General features: G+C 51.9%; 1 protein-coding gene across 1 annotated transcript in view; it reads left to right on the top strand.

Moving 5' to 3' along the window:
• The first annotated feature begins 791 nt into the window (after window positions 1-791).
• ULK2 (unc-51 like autophagy activating kinase 2) overlaps window positions 792-25,169 on the top strand; it is a 55,229-nt gene continuing 30,851 nt past the window's right edge. Inside the window, exons 1-7 of the mRNA XM_063146471.1 lie at window positions 792-2,298; window positions 5,735-5,827; window positions 9,006-9,047; window positions 19,734-19,766; window positions 20,661-20,697; window positions 22,057-22,230; window positions 23,024-23,097. Of these exons, the coding sequence (XP_063002541.1) occupies window positions 2,209-2,298; window positions 5,735-5,827; window positions 9,006-9,047; window positions 19,734-19,766; window positions 20,661-20,697; window positions 22,057-22,230; window positions 23,024-23,097 (543 nt within the window). The 5' untranslated portion in view covers window positions 792-2,208. The remainder of the gene's footprint in view (window positions 2,299-5,734; window positions 5,828-9,005; window positions 9,048-19,733; window positions 19,767-20,660; window positions 20,698-22,056; window positions 22,231-23,023; window positions 23,098-25,169) is intronic.

Genomic DNA, 25,169 nt, shown 5'->3' with positions numbered 1-25,169 from the left:
GTAGTCCAACACATCTGGAAGATGATGATGATAATGATATTTATTTATTTGTATCCTGCCTTTTGCCCAATACTGGGCCTCAAGGCAGCCTTACAAAATTTAAAACATACACATTTTAAACCTAGGGAAAGAAATGTACAAAAATTAAAATAATAATAAATACATATATATTTTTTAAAAATACAATATTAAAACATGAAACGTTTAAAACACACAATTACTCTCCAAAGTCCTGCTGGAACAAACAAGTTTTAGCCTGCTTCCAAAAGCCCATCAAGGAGGGAGCCAGGGAAGAGACTTCCAAAGCACAGGGGCAGCCACCGAGGAGGCCCTGTCCCGCGTTCCCACCAAGCGCGCCTGTGAAGAAGGTGGGACTGAAAGAAGGCCTTCTCCAGAAGATCTCAAAGCACGGGCAGGCTCTTATTTATTTATTTATTTATTTATAATAACAACAACAACATTTATAATAACAATTTTGTTTTAACTGTTGTTGTTTTTTTCTGTTTTTATTTTCATTTTACCTTGTACACCGCTCCGAAATTTTTTTTCAATGAGGAAGCGGTATATAAATATTCTAAATCAATAAATAATAAATAAATAAACAATAACAACGCAACTTTCCCCGCGCGCGCGGGGGGGACTCTTTTCTTCTCCTTTCCCGTCGCTCCGCCCCTTTCTCTCCACCCCCCCATCCCCGCTTTGGCGGAAGGAGACGTCACGCAGAGCCTGCGCGATGCGTCCTATAAGAGACGCTGCGCCGCGCGGAAGCGCCGGCAGTCGCAGCCGGACGCCGGCGGGGAAGGGAGGAGTCTCTGCGCCGGGCGACGCGAGGGGCGGCAGCGGCCTGAGAAGATAGAAGACCCCCCCCCTTCAATTCCTCGCCTCGAAATACCTCGGCCTTTGAGCACCCAGCAGCGGGGGGAGAGCTGGGCCTCCGCCCTTATTTTCGTCCACTTTAGGCTCCATTGGCTTGACTCCCTTTTTTTGGGTTGGGGGGCGTCTGGAAGCCCCCCTAGACTAGCGAGGAGGTGGGGGCCAGGATGTAAGAGGCCTATAAGGAGGGACCCCTAAGGGGGGCTTGAACCCCCTCCCCCAACCCCCCTTCACAGACACTATATCGATCTGTGTCTCCCCCCCTTTTTTTAAAGAAAGATCTAAATGTTTCCCTCTTAAACCCCCCCCTTAAAAAGATTTTTAATTCTCCATCCATTGGCCTTTCCCCCAGTCACCGTTATCCCCATTCAGGGATATTTACATCCCTCCCTCCCTCCCTCCCTCCCCCACCTTTTTAAACAGGTACCTTAATTTCTCCCCCCCCCCTATTTAAAGGGGGGGTCTTCGCTATCCATCTCTGGAGAAATCGCATTTCCCCCCCCACCCCATTCTCATTTAGGGAGGTAATCATTCCCCCCTTTCTTTTAAAGAAGTCTTTTATTCCTGAGAAATAACCCTGTTAGTGTGGGTGTATCACCCCCCCCTCCTCAATTTAAAGGTATTTTGACATTTTGCTTCCCCAATTCCCTGGCTTTGGTTGCTTTCCTCCTCTCTCTCTCTCTCTCTCCCCCCCCCCCCAATAACGGGATTTTATTTCCTCCTTCCCCACCTCGGATCAGCCGCCCCATCCTAAAAAAAACAAACCCCCCTTTCCCTGGAGTTTTTAACCCCTCCTCATAAAGGTGCTAAACTCCCCCTCCCATATATATATATATGCCAGAGAGCCTTAAAACTCCTGTGTGCCACCTTTGCTCAGTGGCTTGCTGGATCGCAAGCCCTTTTTGCCTTTATTAAGATTATATATATATATTATAAAATAAAACACCGCAAGGGGTCCCTGAATGCCTCCTATCCCTTGATCCTGCTTCTTTTGCCCCCCTTCAAAAGGAGGTTTCTCCAACACCCCCCTTTTCTCCCTCGTTCCCCCATGCCAGAAAACGCCCGTCGCCTTTGGAAAGCCGGAGCACCCAGCCAGTACCCCCCTACCCCCTTTGCCTGGGGGGCCGCGGCCTGTGCCTCCCCCCACGACATGCCAGCAGCGCCCCCCTGCTTCGGGGGCGGCCGGAGTCACCCTGATCTGCCCCCTGCTTCCCATCCACCTTGCTGATGTGAGCTTGGCGTAGCCCCCTCCTGTCCCCCCAATTCCTTTCCCCTTCTTATCCTCCCCCCCAAAAAACCCCACCCCCCGTGGGGCTTCATGCCCCCCTGAAGATCATGGAGGTGGTGGGAGATTTTGAATACAGCAAGAAGGACCTCATAGGACACGGAGCATTTGCTGTGGTCTTTAAAGGTCGCCACCGCAAGGTAAACGTGGCGGGGTGGGTCGCTTGAGGTCTCCATCCTTTCCCTGGTTATACAACCTTCCCCTTCCTTCACCCACCCAGAGGGAATGTGTGCGCCTGTGTTTGTGTACATGCCTGGCAGAGGCGGTGCTAATTTGAAGTGGGATCCGTGTTTTGATCCATCCGTGTGTCTGTGGGTTGATCCACGCTCAAACCAGGAAGCATCTCTCCTTAGCTGCCCCCTCTCGAACTGGGTCGTGGTGGTGTTTTAATGGTTTGTTGCTGTTTCTCACCCTTTCCTTGAAAGCGGCGTCTTCCGGGGGAGTCCACAGGAGCAGAAACGGCTTAGTTTTTTTGGGGGGGGGTGCCTCTGCTCTCTCTCGCTCTCTCGGGTCTTTTTCGCACGGGGTGTGGTGGAAATTCACGCCTGTTTTGTTTTTTATTTCAAAACAGGCCCAAGATGATGATGATTATGATGATGTCAGCTTGTTATTCTGAGCTGTTTCTCATCTCCCCTTTTTAGATGTCACATAAAGGCTTGTGCAAAAAGTTACCGGGTTTGGGTAAACGTTAAAAATAACGGGGTGGGGGGGGGGAGAGAAAGCTGTTCCCCACCCCTTATTCCCCTTCCTTGATCTTCCGGCTGGATCTCTCTCATTGCAATGGCAGACCATCTTGGGCCACGGGGGAGAGGCTGCACCCCTGTTGCAGGACTCCCCCCCCCCCCGCATAAAAAACCCCCACAATCTAATGAAAAACTGCCTCTTTTCAGATTGGTTAAAATTTCTCAGGTTTGGAAGTGTTTCCCCGGCCTTACTGCATGAATCTTTTGGTGGTTTTTTTTTGGTGTTGAAGGGAAGTACAGAGTTCTATCCTTGTCAGGCAAACCTGCCTTGATTCTTCCTCTGCAGCTTTGAGGCCTCCTCTCTCCTTTTACGCGATCCCTAGTCAGTTTACTTGGCTACAGACTCGCTAGGTGGCCTTGGGCACGTTGGCACCACGCCTCAGTTCCCCCACCTGTTAAAGGAAAACAAAAAAACAGCACGTGATGGGTTCTACTGAAAGTGTTGTGAAGGAGAGCCCAGCTTCTCCCTCCTTTCGTCGTCTTTGATAATTACCGTATTTCTTCGATTCTGAGACGCACTTTTCTCCCCATATAAACATCTCTAAAAACGGGGTGCGTCTTAGGATCGCGGGTGCGTTTATTATTTCTTAGAATCAAAGCTTTTTTTTCCTGTTGGTGGTACTGAAATGAGTGTGCGTCTCACAATTGATGGCGTCTTCCGATTGAAGAAATACGGTAGATTGTAAACTGTTTGGGGCAGGGACTTTATTTTGCTTTATGTTTTGTAAAGGGATGTGTTACATTGGCGCTATGTAAATCCAGAGTGGGCAACCTCGATGCCCTCTGGATGTTTTGGACTACAACTCCCACAATCCCCGACCCATTAACTGGAGCAAATGGGAGTTGTCGACCAAAGCATCAGGTTGTCTACCCCTGATGTAAATAATTTGAAAAAAACCCCAATAACTTTGCATACTGTAAATGTTTCAAAGTAGTTGGGAATAATATGAAAACCCTATCGAATTGCTAAAAGGAGCACGTCCTTACAGAACATAAAACCTTGTTTGATTTTGCTCGCGGTCTTACAGAGCTCTTGTTTTTTCCTTTCCTGCATTTCCCAGAACTCTTTTGTGACTCAAAACATGACCACATTGGCTGACAGAAGCACAAAAAAAAAAACGGTTGTGTAACTGGGACGCTGTTGGCTGCACGGCTGCTAAGCCGGCTGAAACGCAATGTTTTATGAGGGGCAAAGGCTGAAATGGATTGGGCCGAGCTGCCGGGTTGTAAGGGAGGGGATAATTGGATGCGTGGAGGTGGCTTTTGTTCTTACGTGTGGAAATGGATCTTGGCTATTTAGAATAAACTGTGGGAAAAGGATTCCGGTCTTGAAACAGTGGATGAAAACTGACACAGCGCAGAGTTAAATTATGGAATTCACTGCCACAAGATGTAGTGAGGGCCACCCATTGGGGATGGCTTTAAAAGGGGGTGGGATAAATTCCTGGAGGAGGAGAAGGCGATTAAGGCCTACAAGCCCTGATGGTTGTGTGCTATCTCCAGTCTTCCAGGCAGTAAGCCTGTGTGCACCAGTTGCTGGGGAACATGGGAGGGAGGGTGCTGTTGCACCATGTCCTGCTTTATTGGTCCCTGTTTGACAGCTGGGTGGCCACTGGGGAAACAGTGCTGGACTAGATGGACCCTCGGTCTGATCCAGCACGCACTTCTTACGTTATGTTAAAAGGAATAGGGACCCTGGTTTCCTGATTTCGGTTAACGTTTTAGGCTAGCCGGGGATTTGAACTCAAGTCCTAGTGCTCACTGGGGTGGAACACCCCGGTGCCCTAAACTCCAGAGTAGGTGAAAGATAGAAGATAGTGACCCATATCCCAACAAGCCTCCTCCTACTACTCTTCGCTACTTTACACCTCTCTTGCCTCTGTGTTGGCAATGGGGTATTCCAGCGGGAGCTGAGCACGGCGCTGGGATTTTCAGTCGCTGGCTTCCTACCTGCAGTAACAAGAATTTATCAGCCAAGATTGGAGGAACAGCCTCCTGGTGTCATTGCCGGTTGTCTGCCATCCTCTTCATCTTCCTGTATTGGCCATTCTTAAGAAACGGGGACACAGAGAGTTTCAAAGCTATTACGGGCGCAATCCTATGTGTGTTCAGAGGAAGGCAACCGGGATGATCAGGGGTCTGGAAACAAAGCCCTATGAAGAGAGACTGAAAGAACTGGGCATGTTTAGCCTGGAGAAGAGAAGAGTGAGGGGAGACATGAGAGCACTCTTCAAATACTTAAAATAGAGATCTCTTCTCGATCCTCCCAGAGTGCAGGACACGGAATAACAGGCTCAAGTTAAAGGAAGCCAGATTCCAGCTGGACATCAGGAAAAACGTCCTGACTGTTAGAGCAGTACGACAGTGGAACCAGTGACCTAGGGAGGTGGTGGGCTCTCCCACACTAGAGGCCTTCAGGAGGCAGCTGGACAACCATCTGTCAGGAATGCTTTAGGGTGGATTCCTGCATTGAGCAGGGGGTTGGACTTGATGGCCTTGTAGGCCCCTTCCAACTCTGCTATTCTATGATTCTACTCAGCTGGACAACCACCTGTCAGGGATGCTTTAGGGTGGATTCCTGCATTGAGCAGGGGGTTGGACTTGATGGCCTTGTAGGCCCTTTCTAACTCTGCTATTCTATGATTCTGTGGGGGGGAAACCCCCACCTTACAACTCCCAGCATTCCCCAGCCAGCTATGCTGGGAGCCAGAGGACATTTTCCTGTCTAAACAGGCATAGGATTGCGTCTTTAGAAAAGGAGCCACTTAGTTACGTATTCCGATAATTAGAAAACGCGCTTGTATTTAAAACGCCGTCGTATTTCCTTTTTCAGAAAACTGACTGGGAAGTAGCCATTAAAAGCATCAACAAGAAGAACTTGTCGAAGTCTCAACTTCTGCTTGGGAAAGAGATAAAAATTTTGAAGGTATGTTGGCAGCCCTCTTCTAAACTTACCCTCCTTTGCGCTGTAGCGTCCAGAGGAGACGGGAAGGTCCCCTACTTTGTGGCTTTATTCCTGCTTAGGCTAAAAATTGGAGGGCTTCGAGCAGGGCCTAGAAATATGCCTTCATCTCTAGAAATAGTTGCGGATAGTCTATTGGTGCGGAGAACGTGTGGGCATTTCCACGGTTATTTGTTTTTAAAAAGGATTCCTTCTTTCCTCTGCGAGTAAGACAAAAGCATAGATTTCAACATCCTGAGAGCTCTCCTTTCATGGCTTTTCCCCCCTTTTCTAAAGCTGAGTTCCTACTTCATACGTAGCCTCAGCGACACTTGCAAAACCATAGTTTATGAATGTATGGGCATCAGCATTTTCGGTGTCTGCTCTTGGACAAAGACGTCAGCTTCCGGAAAAGCTCCGCTTCTGTTGTGGTGGTTTTTAAAAACACCAGCAAGTTTCTAGCCCTTGATGCTTCTAAACATATGCTCAAAATCCCGTGTGGCCGGGCAGTGGCTCTGCTGCTGAAATCCTAGTGGGAGTGCGGGTTTTAATGCCTTTCTGTCCTTCGCCACGTCCCATGACGAGCAGAACAGTTCTGAATCATGCAAAGCAAGCAAATCCATTTGCTTTATTTATGGGAGATCAAAGGATTCAGCTCTTTTGAGGAAAAACTCAACTTTGCTTTGCGTAGAAGAGCCTTGTGGGAGGGGTGCGGTTGCACCATGTCCTGCTTGTTCATCCCTGGCCGATGGCTGGTTGGCCACTGTGTGAACAGAGTGCTGGACTAGATGGACCCTTGGTCTGATCCATCAGGGCACTTCTTACGTGGGTGCGTGTTCAACGACCTGTTTTTGACGCTTGAAGGCCAATTGTACTTTTGTGGCCTTTGGCTTGCTGTTTAATTTTACTGGGTTTTTAAAAATCGTACTGGTTTGTTTGCTTTTCTGCAACCACTCCCATTTTTGTTCTGGAATGGTGCAGGCAGACACTTCTGGACATGGGTGGAATTTTCACACTCCCTTCGGTCACCCTGGGTTGACCTGGCCTTCCCCCCCCCTTCCTTTTCTTTTTTTGCAAAATGCTATCCGAGTTAAAACGAACAATATGTGATCTGTGCTAGGAGGTTGTGAGTTAGAGATGCTTGAGCCAGACAGAGAGCTTCGGCGGCAGAGGCCCAACTAGGATGGAGGTGTACAAAATCATGCATGGAGTGGAGAGTGTGGATAGGGAGACGCTTTTCTCCCTCTCTCAAAATACTAGAACCCAACGGGGTCATATCCCATGAAGCTGATGGGTGGGAGATCCAGGACAAATAAAAGGAAGGACTTCTTCACACAGCGCAAAGTTAAACTATGGAACTCACCACCACAGGATGTAGCGATGGCCACCCATTTGGATGGCTTTAAAAGGGGGGTTGGATAAATTCCTGGAGGAGAAACCATGGCTACGTGCTACCTCCGGTATCAGAGGCAGTAAGCCTGTATGCACCGGTTGCTGGGGAACATGGGTGGGAGGGTGCTGTTCATCGTCATCCATCTTTATTTGCAGTCAGTTGACCAGAAAGAGAAAAATAAAAATCGTTTCAACGGGGAATCAATACATTGAATGAATCGCAGAAAACATATCATTAAAACATATATGGAAAGAGTGCATAGGGATCAAGAGTGGAAGGGAACAGAATCAAGAGAAGGATACATAAATTAACATTATTATTATTATTATTATTATTATTATTATTATTATTATTTATATAGCACCATCAATGTACATGGTGCTGTACAGAGTAAATCAGTAAATAGCAAGACCCTGCCGCATAGGCTTACAATCTAATAAAATCATAGTAAAACAATAAGGAGGGGAAGAGAATGCCAACAGGCACAGGTTAGGGTAAGCAGGCACAGGGTAGGGAAAAACTAACAGTATAAAGTCCGCACAACATCAAGTTTTAAAAGCTTTAGGAAAAAGAGCTGAATATGTTCAAACAGTTATACAATCATGCATGGTCTGGTAAGGATGGCCGGGTTCAAAAACTTGGCGACCTGTATGGTAATTGTTTTATTTTGATCCTGGAGGAGGCTAATTGTCAGGGTCTCAGGAGATCGGCCGGGCAGAGCCTGTGTGATAGGACGTATCAACTCCTTTCTGATGCCATCATAAAAATTGCAAATGAGTAATGTTCTCTCCTTCAGTTTTATTGCAAGGGCAGCATCTTTGACGTAAAGGGTTTTTTTTATATCTACCTTCCATCAACTCGGAGGGGAGGACATGTGTTCAGAGGAGGGCAACGAGGAGGATCAGGGGTCTGGAAATAAAGCCCTATGAAGAGAGACTGAAAGAACTGGGCATGTTTAGCCTGGAGAAGAGAAGATTGAGGGGAAACATGATAGCCGTCTTCAAATACTGGAAAGGTTGTCACACAGAGGAGGGCCAGGATCTCTTCTCGATCCTCCCAGAGTGCAGGAATAACGGGCTCAAGTGACAGGAAGCCAGATTCTGGCTGGACATCAGGAAAAACTTCCTGACTGTTAGAGCAGTGCGACAATGGAATCAGTTACCTAGGGAGGTGGTGGGCTCTCCCACCCTAGAGGCCTTCAAGAGGCAGCTGGACAAGCATCTGTCAGGGACTCTTTAGGGTGGATTCCTGCATTGACCAGGGCGTTGGACTCGATGGCCTTGTAGGCCCCTTCCAACTCTGCTATTCTATGATTCTATGACATTAAATCTAGCCGGGGTAAATGCTTGGGGATAGTCAGCCAACGAAAGTACGGAGGGCCACCTTGATCAAGGTGACTGGTTAAGCCTAGTGAGTAGAGGGAGGAGGGTGCTGTTGTACCTATGTCCTGTTTGTGGGTCCCTGGTCGACAGCTCTAGTGCTGGACTAGACGGACCCTTGGTCTGACCCAGAGGGGCTCTTCTTACGTGGATGCACCTTTATGTGTAAACCCACAGAGCATTTATGACATTATTTTCCCCATGGAGCATTTTGGGGTCCTTGGTGGAGTTTGCAGTGGAGATCACCTGATAGCCAGAAAGCCACGCTACTCCTCCCAGGACTTGACTTCATAGAATCTTAGAATAGTAAAGTTGGAGGTGGCCTATATGGCCGTCGAGTCCAACCCCTTAACAGTATTTCTCTAACTGGGCTTCCTTTTCTGTTCCCTAGGAGCTCCAGCACGAGAACATAGTCGCCCTCTACGATGTCCAGGTGAGTTGGCTCGCCGGCCTTTCCTCCGTGCGTCGGCCCCCGCGGATCTTTTGAAACGGCACGCTCTGCGGGCATAGCCACTTCCAGAGGGGCTTGCCGTGTTGCGGCTCCCCCCTCTCCCCCCCCTACCCACACCCGAGTTCCGTGCTCTGAGCTTCTGTTTCCTCTCGTCAAAGCGGAAAGGTTCTTGGTGCAGAACCTTCGGGCAGCGTTGCGTCCGTCTGGATTTCCCGTAAGGAGGAGGCGTTCGCCCGCTGTCTCCCGAAGCTGGGGGCAGTTGAACGCAGCTTGTCTTTACGACGCTACGGCTCGTGTGTGTTTACTTAGAGGCTGGCAACTTGCAGCCTCTCCCCAGGGTCCCTTCTGCGTCTTTCCGGGCCGTTGCCGGGGTCCGCTTACTGTTGTGAAAGTTCTCGCTTGAGGGGGTGGACGGGTGCTGTCGTGCTGTCGTAAGTGTCGGACTGTCGTAAGTGTCGGACTGGGAGTTGGGAGATCCGGGTTCTAATCCCCACTCAGCCATGGAAGCCCACTGGGTGACTTTGGGCCAGTCACGGACACTCAGCCCAACCTACCTCACAGGGTTGTTGTTGTGAGGATAACATGGCGAGGAGGAGGATTATGAACGCCACCTTTGGTTCTTTGGAAGAAAAAAGTCGGGATATAAATGTAATAAATTAAATAAATGCCTCCCTGTGCTGGCGTTCCCACAAACATGCCCATAACCTAGGTTCACTGGTTCTGTTCCTCTCCTGTCAAGTTCCTAAAAAGTTGGAGGGGTGGGGCGGGGGAAACAGGAGCCAGATCAAATTTCCCCTGTTTCATTTTTCCACCCCTCCTGTTTTTGTTTTTGCACCCCTCCGCCCTCTCGCTCGAACGGATTTGCGACCCTGGAACTTTGCAGGCTGAGCTGGTGCACCTTCCTTTGGTCCTAAGCAGTTGATGGGAGCACTGTCTGGCGGAGACGCGTCATGCCTTCCCAGCATGCCAGGAATTGTTTCCTGAAAATGAAATGTCGCCCAAGGCAGACGAACGAAAGATGCCGGCCGGTTCAGCGGAGGCTGTCGTCCGCTGGCACGGAAAAACTCGCCCTTTTGCCGGTCGAAAGACGGCAAAAGTGACGTATCTGGCCCTTGTGTGATGGGCAGCAACAGGTAACCTCGCCGTTTGAGGAGGATCGCTGTGCAAACTTCGGCGTTTCCTGGCGCTTGGCTTTAGTTTCCTGTGCTCCCAATCATTCAGCTTGTAATCTATCCCGGCCAATAGTTTCCCCTGCCTCCCCCCGGCCTCGTATCCCGTTTCGTTTTAGGATTTCTTCAGCAGCTGCATCAGCCAGGGGCCGTGGCTGAAAACGAAAGCTTGTTAGTATCTGGGACGTAAGCAAGACAGGATCGCGGGATGCAAACGTCAAGCAGAAGGCAACAAGTTGCATTAAATTACGGGCACGAAAGCCGCGGTCTCCATTCAGTTGCTGTTTGTCTTGTCTCTCGGCTAACGTAGCTCAGTCTGTTTAGGACGTTTTTAACCCACCTTTCGGGATGCGCGGCCCTCTGAAGGCGGTGTCTGTTTTGCCACAAACGGGTTCCGTTGCCTTAGGAATGGATCCAGCTAGCCTGGTATTGCCTGCGGCTCTCCAGGGCCTGGTATTGCCTGCAGCTCTCCAGGGACTCAGCAAGGAGTCTTCCGGGCGCTCCTTTTCGAACTGGAGGTGCCAGAAATTGAAATAGGGGACCTTCTGCTTTCAAAATGCAGTTTTGGTCCCTCCCCAACACGCCTCGTTCATTTTTTAGCTCCTGATCAATGTGAGCCACGCTGATGCGCAAGGTTACCCTGCTCATCTCTGAACGTCGGGCCGTAGATCAAGGGTGTAGAACCCCACCTTGTCGGGAGCTGAACCTGGCCCTCCGGGATTCCCTCGGTAGGCCACGCCTCCGTTCCCCCTGACTGCCAATCGCCTGGGGATTTTCTGGGTGTTGCGCCGTTCTCCCTTCCCTTTCTAGATTCAGGGCCAGGATCTCTTCTCGATCCTCCCAGAGTGCAGGACACAGAATAACGGACTCAAGTTAAAGGAAGCCAGATTCCAGCTGGACATCAGGAAAAACTTCCTGACTGTTAGAGCAGTGCGACGGTAGAATCAGTTACCTGGGGAGGTTGTGGGCTCTCCCACACTAGAGGCCTTCAAGAGGCAGCTGGACAACCATCTGTCAGGGATGCTTTAGGGTGGATTCCTGCCTTGAGCAGGGGGTTGGACTAGATGGCCTTGTAGGCCCCTTCCAACTCTGCTGTTCTAGGATTCTAAGAGGTTGAAATGCCTTTTCTGGAGGCTTTAGCTGCCGGCAAGAGCTTTAAACTAAAACAAGCTGGTACGTTGGGTATTCTGGCTCGGCCCCGCCCACCAGTGAGATTTCCCCCCCCCCCCCCAGAAAGCCCCTGGGATTTCCTCCGGCCCTCGGGATAAAAGACGCCCGTCGCCCCGTCATAGAGCTACAGCCTCCTGTCATCCGGGAGCCTCTTGCCTGGAGTTGGGCCGTCGTGATCCGTGCAGCTTTCCAAACCCAGCCGTCAGTTGGGCGTGCCGTGCGACATCCATTTTGTCCCGCTGAGTTTCCGATCCTGCGTCGGCATTGCTACACCGCGCGAGCGATCCGATAGCTTGTCCTCTTCCCGTGGCCGGCTCTTGTTTTCTCCGGCTTTTCCGTCTCCACGGAGCAGGAAGGCCAGAACCGGTTTGTGTCACCTGCTTGTGGCTGCTTTTTTTTCCGGCAAAGGTTATCTGGAAACGCAACACACACACCTCCCTCTTTTCCCTGGAGCATCTTGAAAAGGTGCCGACCTTTGCAACGGTTCGCCGTGAAATGCCTTCGGCCTCTAAGCCAGTATCGGAGGAAGGCTTTAATTTTCCTTCCCAGCCGTTGGCCTAATTAAAAGCCTCGCCGTTTACTAGCGGAGGGGAGAGCCGCGGACGTCGTACCTCTTTGAATATATGGCCACACTTAGAACGAAATGAAAAACCGGGCAGGGTGTCGGGACTCGGCTGAGGTCATGGCTCTCGGTGAAAGACGGGCGGCGGAGCGCTGCAGCCAGCGAGCCCGTGGGTGGCTGGCATTCCTCCGTGGTGCCACGCTTCTGGAATGTTTCACGTCATGGGCTTTGACGAGGCCGTATTAATTTGCGGCCTGCAAAGGACGGACGAGGCTCTGTCTCTTCGTTGTCATTACTTGTCCTGAACATCCTACGATTGGGATTGGATTTCCCCCACGGCCTAGGATGGGGCTTTTTTTTTTTTGCAGGCATGGGGCAGGGAACCAGGGTGGTTGTGTAGAGAGAACCTCTGAAAAAGGGCAACTAAAATGATCAAAGGCCTGGAGCATCAAAGGGGTGGAGCATCTCCCGGAGGAAAGGTGACAACCGCTGGGATTGATTAGCTTGGAAAAAAGGAGGCTGAAAGGCGACAGGATAGAGGTGGGCAAAATCATGCTTGGTGTGGAGAATGTGGCAAAGGAGACATTTTCCTCCCTCTCCCATAATACTAGAACCCAATGGGGTCACATCCCATGAAACTGACGGGTGGGAGATTCAGGGCAAATAAAAGGAAGGACTTCTTCACACAGCGCAGAGTTAAATCGTGGAACTCCCTGCCACGAGATGGCCACCAATTTGGACGGCTTCGAAAGGGGGTTGGATAAATTCCTGGAGGCGAAGGCTGTGTATGGCTACTAGCCCTGATGGTTGTGTGCCAGCTCCAGTATTCGAGGCAGTAAGCCTGTGTGCCCCAGTTGCTGGGGAACATGGGCGGGAGGGTGCTGTTGCACCATGTCCTGGTTGTCCATCCCTGGCCGATGGCTGGTTGGCCACTGTGTGAACAGAGTGTGGGACTAGATGGACCCTTGGTCTGATCCAGCATCAGGGCACTTCTGATGTTCTTATGCCCATGTTGTTCGTTGACTCTGATCGGTCCACACGCTAAGCCAAGGTGGTGAAGCATTTTGAGCCAAACATGATGGCTTAGTGTGTTGTATAAACCATAGTTTAGCGTGTGTCATGTGAGCCATTCCTAACCACGGTGGCTACATAATCACAGTTTCATCATGCTCACTAACCGTTTGCCGCAAAAGGGTTAGCAACCTAACCGTGGCTTAACCATGCCCAATTCCTCACCCGCGTTGACTTGGCTCACCCAACACGGCAAGCCAGAGTACGGGTCGAATCGTGGGGTGTTGTGTTGTGTTGTATGCACCCAGCCGCGCTAACAAGCCGTGGTTTGTTAGCGAGGCTGGGTTCGCGCAACCCAAACAACCCGCGGGTCAACGAGAACCCGCACTCTATCCATACTCTGGCTTGTCGTGGTGGGTGGACCCAGCTGTTGTGTGATGGCAGGCCGGGGCGGAAGGTCACCGAGGCGCTCCGCCTCGTTGCCCTGTTTAAGCGTACGGCGACCCCTTTTGACTTGAAAAAAACCTGTTGGCCTGGGTTGTTTATTCGTTCAGTCGCTTCCGACTCTTCCTGACTTCATGGACCAGCCCACGCCAGAGCTTTCTGTCGGCCGTCGCCACCCCTAGCTCCCCCAAGGTCAAGTCTGTCACCTCCAGAATATCATCCCTCCATCTTGCCCTCGGTGGGCCCCTCTTCCTTTTGCCTTCCACTTTCCCTAGCATCAGCCTCTTCTCCAGGGTGTCCTGTCTTCTCATTCTGTGGCCAAAGTACTTCAGTTTTGCCTTTAACACCATTCCCTCAAGTGAGCAGTCTGGCTTGATTTCCTGGAGTATGGACTGGTTTGATCTTCTTGCAGTCCAAGGCACTCTCAGAATTTTCCTCCAACACCCCAGTTCAAAAGCATCTATCTTCCTTCGCTCAGCTTTCGTTATGGTCCATCTCTCGCAGCCATAGGTTACTACGGGGAATACCATTGCTTTAGCTATGCGGACCTTTGTTGTCAGTGTGGGGTCTCTGCTCTTAACTATTTAAGGTACGTCAAGTGAAGGCCATGCCGGGCAATAAAGCTGGTGCTTGCAGCTCGTCCTCCTGTTGCGTCCGGAATTTTTCCCGAAGCTGCGTGTCGCCGTCAGTGAGCCGAACTAAGCCTGCGGGCGCCCACCAGGCAGCCCGTTAATCAAACCCCAGTCCCTCTGAAAGGAGGGAAGAGGACGGATGAGCAACCTTCCCGACGGTATCTGGATGTCCCAGAACAGCCTTCCTCAACCTGGGGCGCTCCAGATGTGTTGGACTACAACTCCCAGAATGCCCCAGCCAGCTGGCTGGGGCATTCTGGGAGATGCAGTCCAACACATCTGGAGCGCCCCAGGTTGAGGAAGGCTGTCCCAGAATGATTTGAAGGAGCGCCAATTAGTCACCAAGCGCAATCGTCGCCCGGGCTTTTCTCCTTCCCTGCCGGTCTCCTGGGTCGGGAGAAGAGTTCAGCCTCATTCTCGTGTTGCAGTGGCAGCATAAAGTGTGCGAAGCCGTGAGGGATCTTGGGCTGGAGTTGTGTGTGTGTGTGTGTGTTAGAGAAAATGCACGGCGGCTCGTTTCTGACGTCTTAAGATGCGGATTGGCCCTTTCGTTGATCCCAGCGATAAACGGTCCCCTCCCCGAACCCTCAGGCTCTTGCAAAGCAAGGGCCGGCGAAAGGAAGCCTGTCCTTCCGCAGGCCTCAATTCCTACGCTGCTCCCAGGCCGATAGGAGCCGCTTAGGATCACCACTATGGGGACAAGCGTCATAGAACGGTTGGGTTAGAAGGGGCCTATAAGGCCATCAAGTCCAACCCCCTGCGTCCGTGGACCCGTGGGCATTCGATCCGCTGCTTCCGCACGTCGTCCCGATGCAGTGGCGTCGATGCATCGCTTAGCGGGGATGAAGCCAGCTCACTAGGGCGCTCGGTGGAAGGGCGGGGGGGGGAACTCATTCATTTGGAAACCTGCCCCAGTGAATTGATAAGCCATTAACAGCCGCACCTCGCTTGACAGTCAGAGAGCGTCGCCCTGAAGCACCAGCCGATAATTGCTCTTGCGTTCCGCCGAGCTGCTCCCGTGCATTTTTGAGCAGGCTGGATGGAGGCTGTGCTTAGTCGTACAAGCGCGGCCCGTGTTCCTGTCTCCGGGGCGGGGAGGCAGCTGAAGGGAGGCGGGGAGGTCGTCTGCTTTGCAGCCACCCCCACCCCTAGCCTCTCCTTTTAAAAGGGTCTGGTGGGTAGATGTCTGGTGGGAGGTCTCTCTCTCTGCTTGAGACCCTGGCTGTGGATGCTGGGTGTTTTAGTCCAGCACAGCTAGAGCGCAGCCCTTCCCAACCTGGGGCCCTCTAGATGTCTTGGACTGCAACACCCATCATCACCAGCCAGCATAGCCAATGGGATGATGGGAGGTGTGTTATCCAGACATGATGGACAAATCTTAAGATCTGCTGCCAGTCAGAGGCCACAAAACCAGGCTCTTTCAAGAGCTAGACTGAACTGGTATGAGGCTGCTTCTGCTTCTTCCTCCTCCTCCTCCCCCTTTGTCGTCTTCCTCCTCCTCCTCCTTTTTCTTCCTCCTCCCCTTCTCGTCCTCCTCCTTCTCGTCCTCCTTTTTCTTCTTCCCCTTCTCCTCTCCCTCCTCCCCCTCCTTTTTCTTCCTCCTCCCCCTTCTCTTCCTCTCCCTCGTCCCCCTCCTCCTCCTTCCTCCCCCCTTCTCCTCTCGTCCTCCTTCTCCTCCTTCTTCCTCCTCCTCCATCTTCTCCTCCTTCCTCTTCCTCCTGCATCTCCTCTTCCTCCTCCCCTTCTCTTCCTCCTCCATCTCCTCCTCCTCCTCTTTCTTCTCCTCCTCCCCTTCCTCCTCCCCTTCTCCTCTTGTCCTCCATCTCCTCCTCCTTCGTCCTCCTCTCCCTTCTCTTCCTCCTCCATCTCCTCCTCCTCCTCCTTCTTCTTCTCCCCTTCTCCTCTCGTCCTCCATCTCCTCCTCCTTCCTCCTCCTCCTCCATCTCCTCCTTCGTCTTCCTCTTCCATCTCCTCTTCCTCCTCCCCCTCCCCCTCCTCCTCCTTCCTCCTCCCCTTCTCCTCTTGTCCTCCATCTCCTCCTCCTTCTTCTTCCTCCCCTTCTCTTCCTCTCCTTCCTCCTTCTTCCTCCTCCCCCTTCTCCTCTGTCCTCCATCTCCTCCTTCTCCTCCTCCTTCTTCTTCCTCCTCCATCTCCTCCTCCTCCTCCTTCCTCCTCCCCCTTCTCTTCCTCTTCCTCCTCCATCTCCTCCTCCTTCTTCTCCTCCTCCCCTTCTCCTCTCGTCCTCCATCTCCTCCTCCTTCTTCCTCCTCCCCCTTCTCTTCCTCCTCCATCTCCTCCTCCCCTTCTCCTCTCATCTTTCATCTCCTCCTCCTTCCTCCTCCCCCTTCTCTTCCTCCTCCATCTCCTCCTCCCCTCCTCCTTCTTCTTCCACCTTTCCATCTCCCCAAGTGGGAATTCCCCCTCCCCAAGCAGCAAGCCAGCCAAACTAATAACAAAAACCACAATCAAAATAAATAATACTGAGTCCCAGTATTGAGAAACAGGCGGGATATAAATCAATATAATAATCATAATAATAATGGCAGAAACAACAGCATAAAAAGCCAGCTCAGAACAAGGGAGGGGAGAGGATGTTGAAAGAAGGAGGGGCCAAATGAGTCTCCTGGCTGGGCGGGGCATTCCACAAACCGGGTGCCACAGCCAAGAAGGCCCTGTCTTGAATGCCTAGCAGGCACATTTTTGCCAGTGTTGGGGCACAGCAAGGCCACGGTTGAAAAGCTGAGCGGCTGTGTGTACAGAACTGCCTTTTCCTGAATCGGGCCCTTAGTTCCATCGGCTCCAGATCAAAGCTCAGGCAGAAGCCTTCCCTGGCTTATGAGTGCTTTTTAGCTGGAGTTGCTGGGATCTCCCGCGTACCGAACAAGTACTCCAGGGCTGAGCCAGGCTGCCTTGGAATCGTAACCAGGAAGAAGGCTGAGAAGGCACACGCGACGTTTGCGAGGCTGGTATGCTGCTTTGCAAATTTCCCAGGGCGCGTTATCACAGGCAGCGCTCTTCCTGAGGCAAAACCTGTTTCCGTACAAACGTATTTCTGCCGGTTGTATTTTTGGAGGAAATTTGGAGAATTCTCCCCCCCCCCCCCGCCGCCGTTCCCGCAATTTCACATCTCTGCGTCAAACATCAGCAAATCACAGTGTCTTTAAAGCGTTTCGCCATCCTCGGTACTTCAGCTTGATATTCGGGCTGATTTAGAAAAAGGCGGTTCGGTTCACCGTTGTGGAAATGAAACGAAGGTTTTTTGAAATGCGGGATGAATTTATCGGTTTGCGAAGTTTGCTTCGGCTGCTGCGACCCGTTTGCATCCGTTCACTAAACAGGTCTCCGCCTCTGTGGCTCTCCTCCGCGGTTCCCCTGCGAGCCCTGTGGCTGACAGGGGACACGTCATGGCAACAAGTCTGCATGGAAACCTCTCTCGAACAAACATTCCTGTACTGGTGGCAGAGGTATAAATCAGCCCTGTGCGTCAATCATTTTGGCACGTCAGCCGGAACGAGTGCAGCCGAGATCCTCTTGCGAGAAGCTCTGAATCCGCCTGTGGCTGGCAGACAGCTTCAGTAGTATATATATATGGATGCCGCGGAATGCTTTTTCTGCCTGGTGAAACAGTCTCGGAGTGCCAGAGATGCTTCTACTCTGAGAACAACTCCGTTGGTTTTTCTGCGGCCGGGCCGCGAGAACGGGCCGTCGGGTCTTGGGCGAACCCGTGCCGCAGTGGCATCGCTGTCCTCGGAGCCGTTTCCGCCCGCCTGGCGGGTCACGAGCCTGGAGAGGTCGGGCCTCTTGGGATCTCCGCTGCGTCGCAGGATTGGGTTTCTCCCAGGCCACGAGGACGGCCCGTGTCTTAAGCTCGGCTCCGTCAAGTCGCTCGCTCGGACAACTGGATGCCCGGAGCGTGCGAGGAGCTGGAATGGAGCGGCCTGCCGGTCGGGGCTCGGCAACCAGGACTCCAAAACTGGTTCCAGCTCTTGGCAGCCCCGATGGAAGGTGTCTTCTCTGACCTTGGGCGCTCTGAGCGCCGGGAACCGTTCTTCCTTGGCCGGGGAGCCGGCGGCCTTCCTCGAAGGCTTCCGGAATGCAGCAAGCCCTTCTTGGCCTGCTTTTGAGTTTCCCAGCTGCCTGCAGCTCCCAGGCCTGACGACCAGAAACAGGTTTTTGGATGTCTGTCCCAGTTCGCTTCCTCGCTGGCTTTGTCAGCTTCTTCAGGGGTGTTTCAAACCGCGACCCTTTCGCCTACCCGCGGAAGAAAAAAGGATGCTTTCTAGGAAGGGGTACAGAAGAAGCACAGAATAAATCCGTCGCTTTCTAGGGAGACGCTCGCGGGGCCTGTGTGAACGGCAAAAGAGGCTGCTGTGAAAGGCCGATTGTGAATTCTGTAGTATTCCCCCCCCCCAAGAGCGTAAAGTACCAGCCTGTCCGTCGGAACGCTGCCTCTGTAGATGCATGGGTAACCTATAGGGCAGAGGAGGGCAATACGCTGCCTGTATACCACCCCCCCCCCCCCGGTGGTCTTTCTCGGGGCCCAAACCACCCTGTTTTGCCACGCCACCCAGACGTGGCAGCAAGCTGTCGGTTTTCCTTTTGTAATAGGTTTTTCACCCTGCAGCCGCGGATCGTGGCAGGGCTCGTGGAGGCAGGGATGCGCCCCCCCCAGCTAGGATTCGGGCAGGGGGGAGACAGTGCGGGCACCCTGGGGTCTGGGCATTGACCACCGCTGCTCTAGAATTGCATATCAGTGCAACTCCAGTTTGTATGTTTCAATTGGGGACGCTGCACGCAGCAGCAGGAATCGCCATTACATGGGAACGATCCACCCGCTCTCCTCCAGATCAGGCCTCCTGCCCATATGCAGTGGTTTCTCATTCACTCAGGAGCTGGAAGTGCCAGGCTTTCTCTCTCTCTTTCTCTCTCTCTCTCTCTCTCTCTCTCATATCCCTCCACCCTCAGTCTCTCTGTGGCTTACCTTCTCTTGAAAGGAGACCCCTTTCATATACAAGCCATTGAAACACCCGAGAGCTTAAGACCGCGTTCAGATGACGCGCCAAGCCACGGTGGTTCAACATTTTGAGCTAAACCCTGGGCCTCTTCAGACCACCCGCTAAACCCTGGTCAGGCCGCTACCCCCCGTTTGCAGCGAATGGTTTGTGAGCATGTTTAAACCGTGGTTCTGTAGCCACTATGGTTCACACGACGCCCTCAGAATGCTTAACCTCCGTGACTTTAGTGCGTTGCCTGAACCATTCCTAACCGTGGCGGCTCCCTAACCGCGGTTTCAACACGCTAGCTAACTTCTTGCTGCAAAAAGGTTAGCGGACGCGCCGTGGCTTAGCGTGGTGTCTGAACAGGCCCAGGAAGAAAGGAAGCTGGATTTCCAAAATGGTTTCTCCCCATGGTTAAGGTGGAGGATCATGATCCTTCTTAAATTTAGCAGGGACCAGAATTCTCCTTCCCCAGGAGCAGTGCAGTGGCGACCCCCAAAATGGGGGAGCTTTACTTGAACGCAAGGACGGAGTATAGCCCCACACACCCAAGGGGGAGCTAGAGACGGTTGTGAATCTCCCTCGCGCAACGGCCTTTTCATCAGGCTGCAGTTCAACGGTAGAGCGCGTGCTTTGCATCCGGTCATCCTGTTTAACGAGACGTTTCTCTGCTTCTCTTTCAGGAGATGCCCAACTCTGTCTTTCTGGTAATGGAGGTGCGTATTCATCCTCACAATTCCCCCCCTTTGACTGGATTGGAATAGATGGCTCTTTTCCTTTTCGTCTTGAAATGCTGTGCGGACAAACTGTCCCTTTCCCCTCCGTCGCCGTGAAGCCAATGAACGTGGAAGCGTTTTCTCATTTCCATCCCACCCACCCCAAAATCTGGGTCCAGGAGTCAGTGAGAGGCAGTGTGGGGTAGCGGTTAGAGCATTGCTCAGGAAATTGAGACGGGGTATCCGCAGGCAAAAAGGGGAGCAGAAGGGATTGCGTGAGCCTGAGTGTTCATAGAATAGTAAAGTTGGAAGGGGCCTCTAAGGCCATCCAGTCCAACCCCCTGCTCAATGCAGGAATCCACCTTAAAACATCACTATTGTCCAGCTGCCTCTTGAAGGCCTCTAGTGTGGGAGAGCCCACAACCTCCCTAGGTCACTGCTTCCATTGTCGTACTGCTCTAACAGTCAGGAAGTTTTTCCTGATGTCCAGCCGGAATCTGGCTTCCTGTCACTTGAGCCCGTTATTCCGTGTCCTGCACTCTGGGAGGATCGAGAAGAGATCCTGGCCCTCCTCTGTGGGACAACCTTGTAAGTATTTGAAGTGTGCTATCATGTCTCCCCTCAGTCTTCTCTTCTCTAGGCCAAACATGCCCAGTCCTTTCAGTCGCTCCACATGAAAGCATAGTCCCTTCTGTTATCATTGTAGCTGGAATTGTTTCTAATGGTGCATTTGTTTTGTCACTGTGCAACTGCAATTCTTCTCAGCTGCATGCTGCCCATCTCTTAACCACGGGTAGTTGACTTGAGCAGCGATAACGTCCCTCCGGACAAGCGGACTGAGAATAATTCAGCGAATCCGATCCTAAAACGTTTCCCCTTTTCTCTCTCGGACAGTATTGCAATGGCGGGGACCTGGCAGATTACTTACAAGGTAACGGATCTCTTACGGCCCTGGACTCGCGTCTCAAACGCCGCGGAGCGGCTGCCACGGCGCCCTGTTGCTGCCCCTTTTCCACGTAGTTTAAAACCGGGAGGGGTGTATGTTCCGTACTTGATTTCCCAGTGAATGAAAACACGGGCGAAAACAGACGTGCTGTTTCTCTTGGCTCTGCTTTCTCAGAACAGTTGTGTGTGTGTTTTTTTGTAATAAAAAGTTTTTAGAAAGAGAGAATGTTGCCAGGTTAGGGGCAAAAGGCAGCAAATGGCCGTGCTGAGTGGTAGGATTAAGCCTCCAAGTCAGCTGGCTTTGCTTTGATTTCCTGAGCCCTGGTTCCAAACATTTCCTGAAATGCATGGTGTAGGATGATAAAGCTTTGATGAGAAGAGGCGGTTGGATCCAGAGGGTGCTCCGCTGGGGATTGCCAGGCAGAAGGGAAACGCGCCTCCGTGGTTGTTGAGAGAGAAGAACTTATTGCCGGGGGGGGGGAGGGGGGAGACGTCTGGCCGTTCAAAATGGCTGATTTGGGGGTTTGCTTCGCAGCTGTTGCATGAGACCCCACCCCACCCCCAGAGCAGGCCTTCCCCAGCCTGGAGCCTTCCAGAAGCATTGGGCCACAGCTCCTAGCCGTCCTGACCTGGGGCTTATAGGAGTTGCAGTCCATCACGTCTGGAGGCGACGAAAATTACCCCCTACGAGGAACAGCTTCAACATCTGGGGATTGTTTCGCTTAGGAAAAAGGCCAGCAAGGGGAGATAGGGGTACGAAGTGATGCCTGGGGTGGAGGAGGTGGAGAGGGAGACATTTTTCTCCCTCTTTCCCCTAATACCAGAACCCGACGGGGGTCACCCCATGAAGCTGAGTGGTGGGAGATTCAGGACAGAGCAAAGGAAAGGCTTCTTTGTACAGCGCAGTTAAACTGTGGAACTCACGACCGCAAGATGTAGTGACGGCCACCAGCTTGGGTGGCTTTGAAAGGGGATGCAAGAGAAGGCCGACAATGGCTTCTAGTCCTGATGGCGACATGCTAGCTCTAGTGTCAAAGGCGTTACGCCTATGTACACCAGTTGCTGGGGAACATGGGCGGGAGGGTGCTGGGGTGCTGCGTGTGGCTGCTGCGTGAACAGAACGCTGGACTAGATGGGCCCTTGGTCCGATTCAGTGCAACTCCTCTGACATTCTTATGAGGGCCCCAGGTTGGAGAAGGCGGGTGCAAGGCATAATTCGGCCAGGGGGAACCTCTTGAGTTCAGCGGGACGGACCTGAGCCCGCGGGCGAACGTCTCCCCGCCGATCTCGCCAGGGCGCCGGCGGCCTTAAACCGAGGACCGTTTCTCTTCCCCCACCCCCTCAGCCAAAGGCACTCTCAGCGAAGACACCATCCGGGTGTTCCTGCAGCAGATCGCGGCGGCCATGCGCATCCTACACAGCAAAGGCATCATCCACCGGGACCTCAAGCCCCAAAACATCCTACTCTCCTACGCCAGCCGCCGGAAGTCGAGCGTCAGCGCCGTGCGCATCAAGATAGGCAAGTCCAGCTCTTGGCGCCGCCGCCGCACTTTCGCTCTCCCGGATGGCTTTGAACGCCTTCCTCCCGATTTATTACGGCTCCCCGCATTTGCACGCTTTCCGTTATTTATTTGGGGAAGTGTTGCGCGTGGCGTTTTGAGCCAGCGCGTGGCCCCCGGAAAGGCCCTGTTGGAAATGGCTGGGGAGAACTATTTTAAATGAACAGAAAGTGGAGTCGGGTGCGAAAGGATTCCGCTACTTACCACTCGCGGCCGGCTTTGCCCTTCCTGGGGTCCGCAAGAGGCGTTGGGGCGAAGGTGAGCGTGGGCCGCCCGAGATTATCTCTAAAAAGGCATAGCGTGGATGAGAACAACAGGGCTGTTATGCTCGTTCAGGAGCTGTGATTGGCTGCAGCCCCCAATAATAATAATAATAATAATAATAATAATAATAAAAAAAAAAATTCTTACCCGCCTCTCCCTTTGTATCGAGGCGGGGAACAACATTAGAACAGGAATCAATACATCTTATAAGGTGCCTGTTCATTGGCCGGCCTGTCACAGCCCCACATTTCTTTCCCGAGACGGGTTCCTGGCATCATTCTCGATCCGGCATTTCTGTATCGGTGCTGGCCGGCCACCAATTCCCAGAGCCAGTGTGCCCCAGCTGCGGGAGGAGCCGTTCTCCTAGTATCAATCTTTCCCCCTCTCTCAGGATGCCGACAAACTAGGGCGTGATAAACCCGCGCCCCCTTTTTTTTTTATCCTGGTGGACCCCTAAAAGATCACTCACGTTCTCTTTTCTTTCGACAGCCGACTTCGGATTTGCTCGGTACCTCCAAAGCAACATGATGGCGGCCACCCTTTGCGGATCCCCTATGTATATGGTGAGCGACGACGCGTCCGGCTTCTGCAGGGGCCGCGTCCGGCTTCTGCAGGGGCCGCGTCCGGCTTCTGCAGGGGCCGTAGGGTTTTAAACTGGGGGGGGACGGTCAATGATCCCCTCTCTTATTTAGCATTTGGGGCAGGGGAGGGGGGAGCCAAGAAATGATTTGGGATGCTTTGTCTCTGTGAGTACAGCTTGCTGCGAGCAAGGTTAATAATAATAATAATTAATAATAAAGGAAAAGGTAGAGGAAAAGAGAGGAAAATATATACCACTGACTATTGAAGTTAAAGAACTATGGCAGCAGGAGACGGTCACAATTATTCCGTTAGTCGCATCAGTCGCCAACATCACATCACAGAACTATTCAGAAAACCTCCAGAAATTGGGCCTACCAAAATACATCCATGCCAACATCCAGAAAGCAGTCCTACTGAAAACATGGTCAATGGCCAGGAAATTCCTGACTCCGTAAAAGACCGCATAGCCTGGCAAAGCCCATCACGTCCGTCTACAAAACCCGCCACGAGCGAAAAAGAGATAATAATAATATTTATTTCTGGCCCACCTCTCTCTCTCCGGATCGAGGCAGGGAACAACATTAAATACAACACTACAATACATAGAACAATACATTAAATACACACAATACAATACCTAGAGCGTATGCTGTAAAACCGAGACGATATTAAAATAACGATCACAACATCTTTAAATTCTTAGGTTTGACTTCGAGGCTCGACTTCTGCAATGTGTTCTACATAGGGCTGCCTTTGTGCCTAGTCCGGAAACTTCAACTAGTTCAAAATATGGCAGCCAGGCTGGTCACGGGGACACCTAGGGGGGACCATATTACACCGGCTTTAAAATCCCTTCACTGGCTGCCAATTAGTTTCCGGGCGAAGTATAACGTGTTGGTTATCACCTTTAAAGCCCTACATGGTTTGGGTCCAGGCTACCTGCGGGATCGCCTTCTCCCGTACAATCCGCCCCGCACACTCAGGTCCTCTGGGAAGAATTTCTTTCAGCCAGCCAAAACTAGGCTGACGGGTATTACCCAGAGGACCTTTTCTTTTGCCGTTCTCAGTTTGTGGAATGGTTTGCCGGGAGAGTTTTGTCAACTTAACAGTCTTCCGGAATTTAAGAAAGCCGTAAAGACTGATCTCCTCCGGCAGGCCTACCCAGTTGAATTTTAAGATGCCTTTTTTAATGGTGTGCTGCTTTTAACGATGCGCTGGTTTTAAACGTTTGAATTATTTGTATGTATTTTATGGTGTTTTTATTTGTGTTGTACCCCGCCTCGATCCAGAGGGAGAGGCAGGTAACAAATAAATAATAATAATTATTATTATTATTATTATTATTATTATTATTATTATTATTATTATTCGGCCCTGGTTAGGCCTCATCTAGAGTATTGCGTCCAGTTCTGGGCTCCACAATTCAAGAAGGACGCAGACAAGCTGGAGCGTGTTCAGAGGAGGGCAACCAGGATGATCAGGGGTCTGGAAACAAAGCCCTATGAAGAGAGACTGAAAGAACTGGGCATGTTTAGCCTGGAGAAGAGAAGATTGAGGGGAGACATGATAGCACTCTTCAAAGACTTGAAAGGTTGTCACACAGAGGAGGGCCAGGATCTCTTCTCGATCCTCCCAGAGTGCAGGACACGGAATAACGGGCTCACGTTAAAGGAAGCCAGATTCCGGCTAGACATCAGGAAAAACTTCCTGACTGTTAGAGCAGTGCGACAATGGAATCAGCTACCTAGGGAGGTGGTGGGCTCTCCCACACTAGAGGCCTTCAAGAGGCAGCTGGACAACCATCTGTCAGGGATGCTTTAGGGTGGATTCCTGCATTGAGCAGGGGGTTGGACTCGATGGCCTTGTAAGCCCCTTCCAACTCTGCTATTCTATGATTCTATGGGCGTTGCTAGACGTACCGGGTGTTCCGTCGTTGAGGAGCGGTGAAAGCGGCTTTTCCCGTTCAGCCGTGACGCCTCATCATCCACACCTGCCTTCGATTTGTGGCGGAAGTTTGCGCCGGTTGTGCTGCTGCCGCCGCGAGAACGGTTGC

This window comes from Elgaria multicarinata, chromosome 22 (assembly GCF_023053635.1).
Source record: "Elgaria multicarinata webbii isolate HBS135686 ecotype San Diego chromosome 22, rElgMul1.1.pri, whole genome shotgun sequence".
Lineage (NCBI taxonomy): Eukaryota > Metazoa > Chordata > Lepidosauria > Squamata > Anguidae > Elgaria > Elgaria multicarinata.
The sequence above is the reverse complement of the archived record's forward strand: the minus strand, read 5'-3'. Positions and strand labels throughout refer to the sequence as shown.